The 13639-nt window shown below is 43.4% G+C and overlaps 1 protein-coding gene across 4 annotated transcripts in view; it reads left to right on the top strand.

The window, feature by feature from the left end:
- The window catches only part of LOC121276286 (F-actin-uncapping protein LRRC16A-like), a 417343-nt gene that overhangs the window by 300010 nt on the left and 103694 nt on the right, over window positions 1–13639 (top strand). For all 4 annotated transcript variants that reach the window (XM_041184533.1, XM_041184534.1, XM_041184536.1 and 1 more), the window contains exons 24-25: window positions 8219–8317; window positions 11636–11764. In XM_041184533.1, coding sequence (XP_041040467.1) covers window positions 8219–8317; window positions 11636–11764 — 228 coding nt within the window. The remainder of the gene's footprint in view (window positions 1–8218; window positions 8318–11635; window positions 11765–13639) is intronic.

Here is a 13639-nt window from a genome sequence, read left to right on the forward strand (position 1 = left end):
TACACGTGGCCATGTTCCCGTGTATCTGCTGCCCTGTCCGACTAGATGGTAGTGGTCATGGGTTTGGAAGGTGCTGCATAAACAGCCTTGGTGAGTTTCTGCAGTGAACCTTGTAGATGGCACGCACTACTGCCACTGTTAGTGGTGGAGGGAGTGAATGTTTGATGGGGTGCCAATCAATCAGGCTGCTTTGTCCTGTATGGCATCAAGCTTCTTGAGGGTTGTTGGATCTGCACCCATCCAGGCAAGCAGGGAGTATTCCATCACACTCCTGAATTGTGCCTTGTAGATGGTGGATAGGCTGTGGGCAGTCAAGAGGTGAGTTATTTGCTGCAGGATTCCTAGCCTCAGACTTGTTCTTCTAGGCACAGTATTTATATGGTTAGTTCAGTTCAGCTTCTGGTCAATGGTAAACCCCCTCCCCCAGGATGTTGATAGTGGGGGATTCAGTGATGGTAATGCCATTTGAATGTCATGGGGCGATGGTTAGATTCTCTCTTGTTGCATATGTTCATTGCCTGGTACTTGTGTGGTGCAAATGTTACATGCCACTTGTCAGCCCAAGTGTGGATATTGTCCAGGTCTTGCTGCATTTAGACATGGACTGCTTCAGTATCTGAGGAGTTGCAAATGGTGCTGAAGATTGTGCAATCATCAGCGAACATCCCACCTTATGATGGATGGAGGGTCATTGAAGCAGCTGAGGATGGTTGGGCCAAGGGCACTACCCTGAGGAACTCCTGCAGTGATGTCCTGGAACTGAGATGATTGACCTCCAACAACCACAACCATCTTCCTTTGTGCTAGGTATGACTCCAACCAGCGGGGAGTTTTTCCATTGATTCCCATGGATTCTTGTTTTGTTAGGGCTCCTTGATGCCACACTCAATCAAATGCTGCCTTGATGTCATGGGCTGTCACACTCGCCTCAACTGGAGTTCAGCTCTTTTGTCCATGTTTGAACCAAGGGTGTAATGAGGTCAGGAGCTGAGTGGCCCTGGCGGAATCCAAACTGAGTATCAGTGAGCAGGTTATTGCTAAGCAAGTGTCACTTGATAGCACTCTTGATGACTCCTTCCATCACTTTACTGATGATTGAGAGTAGACTAATGGGGTGGTAATTGGTTGGGTTGGATTTGTCCTGCTTTTTGTGTACAGGACATACCTAGACTGTTTTCCACATTGCTGAGTAGATGCCTGTGCTGTAGCTGTACTAGAACAGCTTGGCTAGGGGCATAGCAAGTTCTGGAGCACAAGTCTTCAGCACTATTGCTGGAATATTGTCAGGGCCCATAGCCTTTGCAGTATCCAGTGCCTAAAACCATCTCTTGATATCACGTGGAATGAATCAAATTGGCTGAAGACTGGCATCTGTGATGCTGGGGACCTCTAGAGGAGGCTGAGATGGATCATCCACCCAGCACTTAGGGCTGAAGATTGTTGCGAATGCTTCAGCCTTATCTTTTGCACCGATGTGCTGGGCTCCTCTCTCATTGAGGATGGGGATATTTGTGGAGCCTCCTCCTCCAGTGAGTTGTTTAATTGTCCACCATTCATGACTGATGTGGCAGGACTGTAGAGCTTAGATCTGATCTGTTGGTTGTGGAATTGCTTAGCTCTGTCTATCACTTGCTGCTTATGCTGTTTGGCACACAAGTAGACCTGTGTTGGAGCTTCACCAGGTTAACACTTAATTTTTTAGGTATCCCAGTTGTTGCTCCTGGCATGCCCTCCTGCATTTTTCATTAAGCCAGGGTTGAGCCCCTGACTTGGTGGTAATGATAGAGTGGGGGATATGCCAGGCCATGAGGTTACAGATTATGTTCGAGTACAATTCTGATGCTGCTGCTGATGGCCCACTGCGCCTCATGAATGTCCAGCCTTGAGTTGCTAGATCTGTTCGAAATCTATCCCATTTAGCACGGCGGTGGTGCTACACTGCAGGATGGAGGGTGTCTTCAGTGTGAAGAGGGGACTTCGCCTCCACAAGGACTGTACTGTGGTACTCCTACTGATACTGTCATGGACAGGTGCATCTGCGGCAGGCAGGTTGGTGAGGATGAGGTCAAGTATGTTTTCCCCTCTTGTTGGTTCCCTCACCTCACCACCTGCTGCAGTCTAGTAGCTATGTCATTTAGGACTCGGCCAGCTAGGTCTGTGGTGATGCTACCAAGCCACTCTTGGTAATAGACATTGAAGTCCCCACCCAGAGTAAAGTCTGCACTCTTACCACCCTCAGTTCTTCCTCCAAGTGATGTTCAACATGGAGGAGCACTGATTCATCAGCTGTGGGGGAAATAGCACTTGATAATCAGCAGAAGGTTTCCTTGCCCATGTTTGACCTGATGCCATGAGGCTTCATGAGGGCCAAAGTCTGTGTTGAGGACTCCCTGAACAACACCCCCCTGACTGCCACCTCTGCAGGAACAAGTCATACCCAGGGTTGGTGATGGTGGCGATCTGTAAGCTATGATTCCGTGAGCAGTTGCTTGATTAGCCTGTGAGACACAGCACAAGGTGCCAGATGTTAGTAGGGTCGACAGGGCTGAGTTCCCCTTGTTGTTTCTGGTGTCTGCGTCGATGCTGGGTGGCCTGTCTGGTTTCACATTTTTATTGACTTTTTGGCGATTTAATACAACTGAGTAGCTTGCTAGGCAATTTCAGAGGACATCAACCACATTACTGCAGATCTGAAGTTACATGTAGGCCAGACTAGGTGAGGGTGGCAGATTTCCTTCCCTGAAGGGCATTAGTGAACCAGATGGGTCTTTGCAACAACCGACAATGGTTTCATGGTCATCGTTAGACTTCTAATTCCAGGTTTTTATTGAGTTCAAATTCACCATCTGCCATGGTGGGATTCAAACCCAGGTCCCCAGAGCATTACACTGGGCCTCTGGATTACCAGTCCAGTGACAATACCACTACACCGCTGCCTCCCCCTGTTTTCAGCCCTCCACGTATCTTGTGACTCAAAACCCAAAGCTTGAGCAACTGGAGTCATCTCCTGCTCTTGTGGTAGGACATATGAAGCATCCTAAAGTTCCCACATTGTGCAGGAATTGTAGGCAACGAGTCTCACCATTTTCTTAAATATTCATCTACTTATATATATGCAGAATATCTATGCACAGCGCAGAAACATTATTTGAGCTGTCAAAACCTCATTATCTCTGCTGCCAATCATCTTAGGAAGTAGAGAATTTTTTTAATAAACACAGTGAGCAAGAAATTCACTCGCGTGCTGCTGCCCGTATGGCCTGTGCAGTACCCTTTATTGATATGAGCACTCGTATCCCCATTCGCTGTGCTTACCTGAACATAATAAATTGACACTATCCTGACATCACACATAACCTAACCAGCTGAGATGAGGCCAGGATTCCAAACTTGGACAGTGTAGATCCTGGCAACACCTGCGTTGCTCATGCCTGAGAAAAGAAACATTGAGCAGCGGGATGGGCCCTACAGTAGCAGTGTTTAAAGGGCCAGCTGTCCCGATTGCAGGTAAGTATTGGAAAGTGTCTGAAAGTACTTTGGAGTGTTCTTTGAAGTGTTTTGGTGCATTTCCCAGAGAGTGGTGCCTCATTCTCACAGAGATAGCTGTGAAGTAGATAGGTGATCTGTCCACATGAAGGTTGCAGCAGATATGGGAGCAGCAGTGACCATGTCCTTGGGTTTGCAGCATAATAGGGAGATGATCAGAGGCTGCAGAGAGGACAAGCTCTGTGCGATGCTGTCTGATCGGCCAGCCAATGCACCCAGCATGTTGGTGTGCATGCCTGTTCAATGTGCTATTTGCATGCTGCCCCTTTGAGATCCTGCAGCAATACTTATTTGCCACCTTGCCCTCTACAGAACTGGTAAACAAACCATTTTTTACCCATGACCTGCTTGCAGCCCACTCATGCCTAGTGACTTGCCACGTGCTGATCCCGGTTTTATACTAGCTTCCAAGATAAGTGCAATGTTGGTGTCTGAGCTTGTGGCTGCGAGCATGAGATCAAGTGATGGGGCGTCTTTGTCATTGATCTGCTGTTGCTCTCTCCCTCCTTCTTTAGCTGCTGTGCAGACAGCAGTTTTGGTTGTTTGAAAGCAGGAACTCTGAAGGGGAAGTATGGGATGAGAAGCAAGAGGATAATGGTCACATTATCTATTGGTTGTTCATCATGCCAGCTAACAGGATGAGGATGCACTGGGCATTGAGAAAGGACCATAAAACAGAAAAATATATCTTCTGCAATGTTCTCAGCAGCATCAAATATTGTGGGCCCTGTCACAGCTTGCAGAGAGCCATCTCTGTTCTCAGTTGGTAGCACTCTTGCCTTTGAGCCGCAAAGTTCTAGGTTTGAGCCCCACTCCAGGCATGAGCACAAAAATCTAGGCTGACACTGAATTTCACTACTGAGAGAATGCCACACTGTTAGAGGTACCATCTTTTGGGTAAGATGTTGAGACAAGGCCTCATCTGCCCTCTCAGGTTGGCAGTAAAAGATCCCATATTTTGAAGAAGAGCAAGGGAATTATCCCTGGTGTTCTGGCCAATATTTATTCCTCAATCAGTATCACAAAAACAGATTATCTGGTCTTTATCACATTATTGTTTGTGGGAGTTTGCTGTGCACAGATTGGCTACCACATTTCCTACATTACAACATTGACTGCATTTCAAAAGTACTTCATTAGCTTTTTGAGGCCTGTATGGTGGTCAAGAAAAGCACCATATAAATGCAAGGCTTTTTCCCTTTCCAACTTAAAACTCAGGAGATGTCCACTGATGGTTCTGATCTCCTTTCATTTGTGTGTCATCTTGTCCTGCAAGAGAGAGGATAGAATGTCAGTGACTCTGTAATACTGTGTTTGAATGATGTGCCTGCCGTAGCTGGTGGCACATGGAGGCAGCAAGAGATTGATGTGAGGCTGGCAGCATCTGCATGTTGAGAGCAAAATGGAGCTTCTGGATGTTTGGCGTAGCCCTGAGTGCTGGGGAGTATTGCTGGATGGTGGGGGAAGGTGATGTGATTAGCAGCCTGTGAAGTTGGTGTTGTGGAGATGTAATGTTAAGATGCATTTGCTGATGGTGACCACCTGCTCCCACTCCCTTCTGAGGGTAGCTCTCGAGGTCTCCCTGCAGGAACATGGCATTTCTCCTCCTGCTGCATTGGCCACTATATTTGTTGGAATTATTATTGGCTAGAGTTTATGGACAATCTTTGGCATCTAAGTGGAAAACGTGCAAAAACTATCAAGAACTGTGGTCCACACTGGTTTCTCTGGTGTGCCCGGTGTTTAGTTTACAAGGATTTCCATTGCAGCAATCTTTTTTTCCCTCATTCCTTTAAGAAGCTCTCATGCCTCTTAGAAAAAGCAGGCTTGCATGTACCTCATGATGTGGAACAAGGCAGCTGGCGCCTTCGGCTGTGTGCAGAGCACACTGCCCTTGTTCAGAAGAGGCGACCAGTATTGAAGGTGCAGGAGCGTGTGCAACATCATTCAGATCAAGTGGGCAGATGAATTTTGTGTCTTGTCCATCTCCATTTGAACTGGTGTTGACATGTTGTGAATCACGATCCCCATGTGCAAAAAATCAGGGCAAATGAACTTTGTGGTCTACATTGTTCTTGGATATGCATCTATTTCCCACCTCTATTTTCCCTGAGTAGGTATTTGTGGGTTAACCTTTTCGAGTAGCAATTGTTAGGCGACTTTGGAAGGCATCAAGAATCCATCACTAAAATAGTGCATAAATCGGACTAATTGGGGGTGCTTTTTTTAAAAGAAAAATTAATGGTCACTTTTTCCTTGTACGAGCCCAAAAATGACCAGATTCTTTGGATTCGATTTCCCAACTTGCTATGGTGAGAGTTGAACCCACGACCTCTGAGTTGTTAGGCCAATGTCATAACCATTATACTATTGTACTTGTGTCAAAGTAAATGCCTCCAGTGGAAAATGGATTGTGTGGTTATTCATAAATGAATTTCATAGAATTCTTTAGGAATAAAAGATTATTGAGACAGCGTAGTGTGGGCCATGATACCTGATAGCCTTTGTATATTTTTCCATTTAGACATATAAGATTTTCCATAAACTCTAGCCAGTAATATTTCTAGCAATTATATATTCAGCAAGAAAATAAGAAGTTCTTGGGGTTCACTGTTGTTCAATCAATTCGGACTCCATGACAATTTGACTTTTTGTCTGAGATAGGGCCCAAACTTCCATTTGACAACATTAGTTGTTTTAGTGAACTAACCTTACTATCCAGCGATTTTCTTCATGAATAAACTGTAAGCATTAAGTAAAGCCTGCATGCTGAAGTGTTGCTGTGCAAGCACATACAATAGGTGGAATTTAATGCCCCTCCGCACCCCGAGACAGATTCAGAGGCATGGAAGTACCATGTGATTGGGTGGGAGTGTGCAGGTTGGAGATCCCACCCCATTCCCACCTCCCTCCAATTAAGTTTGGGGCTGGATGGCTTGCCGTGACCTTCTAGCTCGAGAACCAACTGGTTCTTAAGTGGCCAGTTAAGGGTCTCCTGCCGCCGCAGCTGATATTGAATCAGGGTGGTAGAGGAGCTTGCCAATTGGGGTGGCTACCCAGCACACATTGTCGGCTTTGCCTGTGGCCTTCAAGAGGTCCCTTGTTCAGCGGTACTCTGTGCCCATTAGCAGGATCAGGCTTCAGGAAGTGTGTTGGGGGTGGGTGCCTGCAGGAAGCCAATCCCTGCCCTTGCTGCTCCCTGGGAACTCCATCCTGCCCCCAACTATCTGTCCCCAGATGATCCATCCCCGATCCTGGGCCAGCCCCAGTGCAATACCAGCAGTGCTGCAGAGTTGCCGGCGTCTGAGTAGCCAGCAGCTCTCGGGCGGCAGATAACTGTCCAACTGGGGCCTTAATTCACTGGGAGGCTAGGCATTGTCCAGGTTAGTGCCTGATAACCTCAAAATAGCGTTGGGTCTCCCATGGAAAGGCAATGTAGGGCTCCCACTGGTTCTCCAACCGACGGGTGGGACCCATGTTGCCGCCACTAAATTTCACCCAGTGTGTCAACTGATATCAGGTTAAGTTTGCTCTAGATCTGCTGCCCTGTTCTTTTCATTTTCCTGTTGCATTTACTTTTCTAGGGGCTGTTTTGAGAGTTTGCACTGAAACAATTGCCTGCTCACGGCAGGACCTTCAGTTAGATATCTTTCAATATTAGATCACCTTAGACAATGGTCTCCTTCATTCTTTCGGTGCAATTCGACCCCCATGTGGAAATTCATCTCCTTTCCTGTGCCTCAGCTCTCATTCTCGGCGGACCGATTACTTGGCATTTGTCTTTTTGTTGATTGTCCAAATTTTATCACTTGATCTTGCTATTGTTTTTAAGACCTAAAGTATAGTTTCAGAGCAGTAACTATAAATATTCCACATAATTTGATCCAAGTGAATAATAATATAATATCTGGGAAGTAAAACCTTTTCATGAAAGCCTAATAAATGTGGCCCATTCTGAATGTTAAATGATATAGATATATAATGCGTGTACACATGTATATGATTGCTGTATGCATTGTAGAGACTTTGATCATCATAACGGCACTTCACTCTACACTGAGATAAGATTTATATGCTTGTATGCACAGCTAGCCTTAACTGGAGTTTCAAAGCAAGTTTTATTAAGTATTAGTTTGTTTTTCCTGCTTCTGTTAATAAAGACGAAAGGTGTTTCTCTGACTTGACCTAGCCCTGACCAATAGCATATTACTAAATCGATCCAAATAGAAACCAGAAGGCTGGTTAAACGACAGTCATACCTTCTAACTGAAATAGATATGGACTATTTGTTAAAGAACAATACAACTGATGTAGATCAGTTTCTGCTGGCACTGCACTTGACATTTCAGAGACTAAATAGGGAAATGCTATTGAAGAGGGGCACCCTGGATGAGTAGTTCTGCTTCACAGAACGGCTTGTCCTTTGTAAGTCCTTTTAGATGATAACAAATTGTTCTTGTGCTCTGAACCCTGATCATGTTGGCAGGGTAGGTTGGTATTTGAACCAATCATTTCCTATACAGATACAGCTATTGTGGTTGCACAAGGGAAATGCATTTTTTACTGAATGTCTCAATATTTTTTCCTGATATGTTTTGATGCCTCTGAGCCATAATAAGCAATGATCCTGTGAAAAGGTCTTTTTTAAAATTATTATTTGTCTTCATTCTAGATTGAGAACTACCTGCTGCGAAATCATGAAACCAGGAAGTATCTGCAGGAACAGGCCTACAGGTTACAACAGGGCATTGTGACCAGCACTACACAGCAGGTGAAGAGGCAGTCACATATGACTGTAGCCAGTAAATAATTTGGAGTCTGCAAGCACGTTTGAAAATATTCTCTGCTGCTTTGTTGGATGAACCTTTTTGTCGCTTGCTACAGCTGCATTTCAGACTGTCAAACTAACTTAAAAATGCTGAAGGACATTTGATCCAATTTTTTAGTTAAGAGCATGCTTTCTTGCTTGCTTGCAGCCCACTAAAACCATGTACACTCTGCCTACCATTCATTTCATTCATGTGTGCTCTGCCTGAAGCCAGGTCCTTGGCTCACTGTCAGCTAGTGTTTCATCCTGAGCCATTTTCTTGGCTGCTTTTTTATCAGTGGTGGTTTTCCATTGCCTTCCAAGCACGGGAACAGGGCGAGGAGGCAAGCCCCAAGCCTACCTCAGCCAGAATGGGAATCAAACCTGCACTGTTGGTGTTGTTCTGAGCTACACACTAGCCATCCAACCAACTGAGCTAATTGACCTCCTTGCCTACCATTACCTGTTTATATTTGATGTACTAAAGTAGAATTGACTGCCTAGTATTTGTTTTTGCAACTTATATTTGAATTGTTCTTTTATCTCAGCCATGGATGGTTTCTCTTTAATCGCAACTTGAAGTCCATTCTTTGACAAGCCTGTGGGTTAATAATAAAATGCAGAACTCTAATTTGAAAATCGATGTTTGCCATTTTAATGGAACATACACGCTTTGTTAGATTGCTGGTGAAATTTTGTTCTCTTATTATTCAATATCAATTTTAATTTGTTGAATGCATTTTAGGGCCAAGGTGTTTTGCAGGGGAAATAATGGACATAGGGTAGGGAGTAAAAGAGAAGATGGTTAAAGGCATTTTGAGGTACATTTTGATGAGGAGGGAAGGATTAATGAACCAGAGATTTAGATACAACGTTTGAGTGCTGTAGCATGGTGACCAAAGGCTATGCCATTAGGGTTAGAGGGACATAGGGCACAAACTGAAAGATAATGTTGGAAAAGATTGCAGGGATGGACTGGAGCCAGTGACTGAGGGATATGTATGTGAGTTTGAAATTTTAATCCCAGTGACACAGGACTGTAAGAGTTCTATATGAGTTCGCTTTCTATGTAGGGTTGAACAGCCTAGCGAAGAGTTAATTGGAAAAATCCAAATGATAAAAAAAATGAAGCAATGAATGAGGATATGGGCAGTGGAACAGATGAGCATTGGGTATAAAACAGCAGGTGGAAATAAACAAAATTGTCAGTGTATCAGATGCAGAGTTTAAAACTCAAGTTTGTGGTTGTACGGAACATCAAAGATTGCATATCTAAGTTAGTGGCTTGAAAGAATCAGGAAGATGGTCAGACTTGGCACGATGTTTCTGTCAGTAGCTGAATAAGGTAACATTAATTTTAATGAACTTGAGCAGCTGCAAGTCTTGGTTCGTCCAAAATTTGATGACCAGCAGGTAATATGATGACATGGTGGTGGCTCTGGAATTAACAATTTATGAGGAGAGGTAGCGTTGGGTACCATCAGCAAACGTGCAGAACCTGATCTCTCACTTTTGGGTCATGTCCCTAAGGTACATTACGTAAAATAAAAAGAAATGACAGGATCAACAACGGATCTTAAAGGCATTCCGGATGCAAAGGAAACATTGTAAAAAGTGAACTAACTTCATTGGAAACAAGTACCATTTGCACCACACAAGTGCCAGGCAATGATCAACTCCAACAAGAGAGAATCTAACCATTTCCCCTTGACATTCAATGACATTACCATTGTTGAATCTCCCAGTATCAACATCCTGGGGAATTATCATTAACCAGAAACTGAACTGGACCAGCCATATAAATACTGTGGCTACAAGAGCAGGTCAGAGGCTGAGAATCTGCAGCAAATAACTCCCCTTCTGACTCCCCACAGCTTGTTTACCATATACAAGGTACAAGTCAGGAGTGAGTTGGAATACTCTTCACTTGCCTGGATGAGTGCAACTCCAACAACACTCAAGAAGCTTGACACCATCCAGGACAAAGCAGCCTCATTCACCAACTTAAGCATTCTCTCCCTCAACCACTGATGCACAGTGGCAGCAGTGTGTACCATATATGAGATGTGCTGAAGCAACTCGTTTTACAGCACCTTCCAAACCTCTGATCTTCACCACCTAGAAGGACATGGGCAGCAGATGCATGGGAGCAGGACCTGCAGCTTCCACCCCCCTCAAGCCACACACCATCCTGACTTGAAGCTGCATCACCGTTTCTTCACTGTCACTGGATCAAAACCCTGGAACACCATAACAGCACTGTGGGCGTACCTATGCCATGTGGACTGCAGCGGTTCAAGAAGGTGAATCACCAACACCCCCTTAAGGTCAATTAAGGATGGACAGCAAATACTGGCTTTGCCAGAGATGCCCAAATCCCATGAAAGAATAAAAAAAATCAAGAATGGAACCGTGAGAGAACACTACTTTGAAGGTAGACTAGAGCAGAGGTAGGGTGGTACCTGTGGAGAGGTCAAGGAGGGATAACAAACAGTGGTCACATTGGCTGCCATTGATGGCTGGAATCCATACTGAAAGTACCCAAGCAGCAACAGGTAAAAAGCTGAGCAGGTAGTATAATGACACTGATGCATTTGAAGATCTTTGAGACAAAGTTGGATTAGAAATCGGACAACAATTTGGAAAGATTGAGGAATTCAGCCGAGACTTGTTAAGAATGGAGTTTTGACAAGGGAATTGGGGGGATTGTGCTTCAGGGGGAAAAAAAATTAGCATTGGTACAAGGAATGATAATTGAATGATGAGAGTTAATTGAGGTTCAGGTGGTGGGTGATAGCGATAGCAAGGAGTGATCAAAGAAGTAGCTCCAAATTTTAAAGAAGGGTGTGATATTTATTTTAGCTGTGTATTTGTTAACCAATTAGTGAAAATGAATGGGCTGGCTGACTCTCAACACCATTATGTGGAAAATTTCTTGCAGCGTTTTCTTGCTCAGCTGATGTTATGGATAATGATATAAAGAATGCTGTTCTCAGGGTTATAACGCGAAGCATACAGTCAGAAATTTATGAACTGAAGAACAAATCCATAAAGCATTTACAAGAGAAATGGCTATTCAATTCAAAGGAAGCTAGCTAGGAAGTGAAAGCATAATAGACTATTTAGGTCTTTGTAATTTAATTATAAGGGACAAATAGTTCCAGGCAATCCAAGAATCTGATAACTTGATCGTGAACATGAAACTCTCAAGCAACTAGACTCATGTCCAATCTGTTCTCTGTAACATTTGCTTCTGGATGACGGTGCTGTTTTTGTCAACAGATGATTGACCGGATGTGTGTAAAAGTGCAGGATCACCTCAACTCATTGAGATATTCAGGTGCAGATACTGTTCAAGAGGACGTGCGACTAGCTGAAAACTTCATGAGAGATGCCAAAAACTCCAAAACGGTGAGACATTTATTTTTTTCATCAATTAAATGTATGTAAGAATGCATTTTGCACTGACAGTTTCTTGGCGCATCAACTTATGATTCTTCATTCAGAGATAATCTGTGAATAGCCTGTACTTAGGCAAGGTTTATGGGTGAACACCTTTTTGGACTGAGCACACACACCATTGCCAAATGTGGGGCTCATCTTTTTCATGGACTTTTGGTGGAACTAGAGCTGTGAGCTTTAGTGACATCCTGCAATGAGAGATTTACAAGTCAGCTGCCTAAGGGAGATGGGCTAGCTGTCTTCATTGCATCAGCTACAGAATTACTAACAATATAGACTCCATCAAGATTTGGATTGTTCCTTCACTATAACTTCAATGCTAAATTCACATCAACACAGGGGGAACCAAACATACCCTATCAAAATTCCAGTTTCATTTTTAACCCTGGACCTATTTAGTCTCACTGCTACATTCTTCCTACTCTTTTGCTGATTGTTATTTCCGTCTATGCATTTTTTTCTGCTGGACAGTGCTCGTTCAATGGCTTTTTTTTAACTTGTGTCCATTTTAACAAATGAAGCATTTAAAAGGGCATTTTAAATATGAATTATTTCTATTATCACAACTAATTGTAGGGCCTGTTGCTTCCAGCAAAATTTCCCTGCCCCTGTTCATTTCCAACTGGCATGGTCCATGCGCACACAAAACTTTGGTTTTCTCATAGTGCAGACTAATGTGTGTTGCTGGTACCCTTTTCTTTGTTGTTCATTATTATCGACAGGGCCACTGTTTTACCAAAAGTATGTAAGTCAAATGCCGTTTTTGTTGCATTTAGAATTCCTAAAGTATTTTGGGGATCATTTTCCTAAGTTTCATCTGTTTATATTTAAGCCCTAATGCCTGAGTACATCAAATTATTTTATTATTATTATGTAGAATTACAGGATGTCTTTTACTGTTGTGTTTGGGGTCAAATTCTGTACCTTTTTCCTTGGCAGCTGCAAATGAGTGGTCTTAATTATGTGAACAAAGGTCTGATCCCACCTGCTCCCAGTTGACCCCAGGCAGGAATTCTCAATCAGGAGGATTTGAGATGCTGATCATGTGTAAGATTTTGAGAATTGGTGGGCCTATGATACACGAGGTGTTCTTTAATTTGTTTATGTGTGTGTGTGTTCTATTTCTGTCAGTGACAAAAGGCTGTATGAAAGTGGTATAGTGCATTAACTTGGTCTAATTTTCCAAGCCAGCATGAAATTTATTAAATGCTTTTGTTCTAGTCTCATTGGTTTGTAGTGTAACTTCTAAAATCTTAATATGAAAACTTAACAGGCAGCGACACAGTCCCTAAAGTTTCCTGTCACTAATAACGAATGACACCAAGCATTCAGCCATCACTTTACAGTCTGTCAGAGGAGTTCAGACTGACAAAAAAGCAAGCAAATTGTAGAATATTGAGGATGGTCAAAGCAGCACTGCTTCTTTCCCTAAATCTGCTACTCTTTATTACCCATTGGAAATATGGTAGAATAATGTTCTAAACATCAAGAAAGACAAGGTTTTTGGTCCTAATTTTTTACTGGGATGTTTTTGCATCCTTGCTGAGGCAAAGCAGAAAATTAACATTCTTGAAATTAAATCATATTCTGAATTTCTCACACTGGTAAAGTAAATTAAAGCTGATGAAAAGACCTGTGTCACACATTGGACTTCATTAAAGAAAACCCATAGAAAGAAAGTAGCCATGACTTATCATGGTTTTGAGAGAAAGGGAAGTGAGTGAAAGCATAAGTACAGGAAATGGGATAAACGTGTTTGAAATCCCTGTCAACTGTGGGGAGAAATAGGTAAACATGTCACAAACCCTGGAATGGAAGGTTGCA

This window comes from Carcharodon carcharias, chromosome 3 (genome assembly GCF_017639515.1).
Source record: "Carcharodon carcharias isolate sCarCar2 chromosome 3, sCarCar2.pri, whole genome shotgun sequence".
NCBI lineage: Eukaryota > Metazoa > Chordata > Chondrichthyes > Lamniformes > Lamnidae > Carcharodon > Carcharodon carcharias.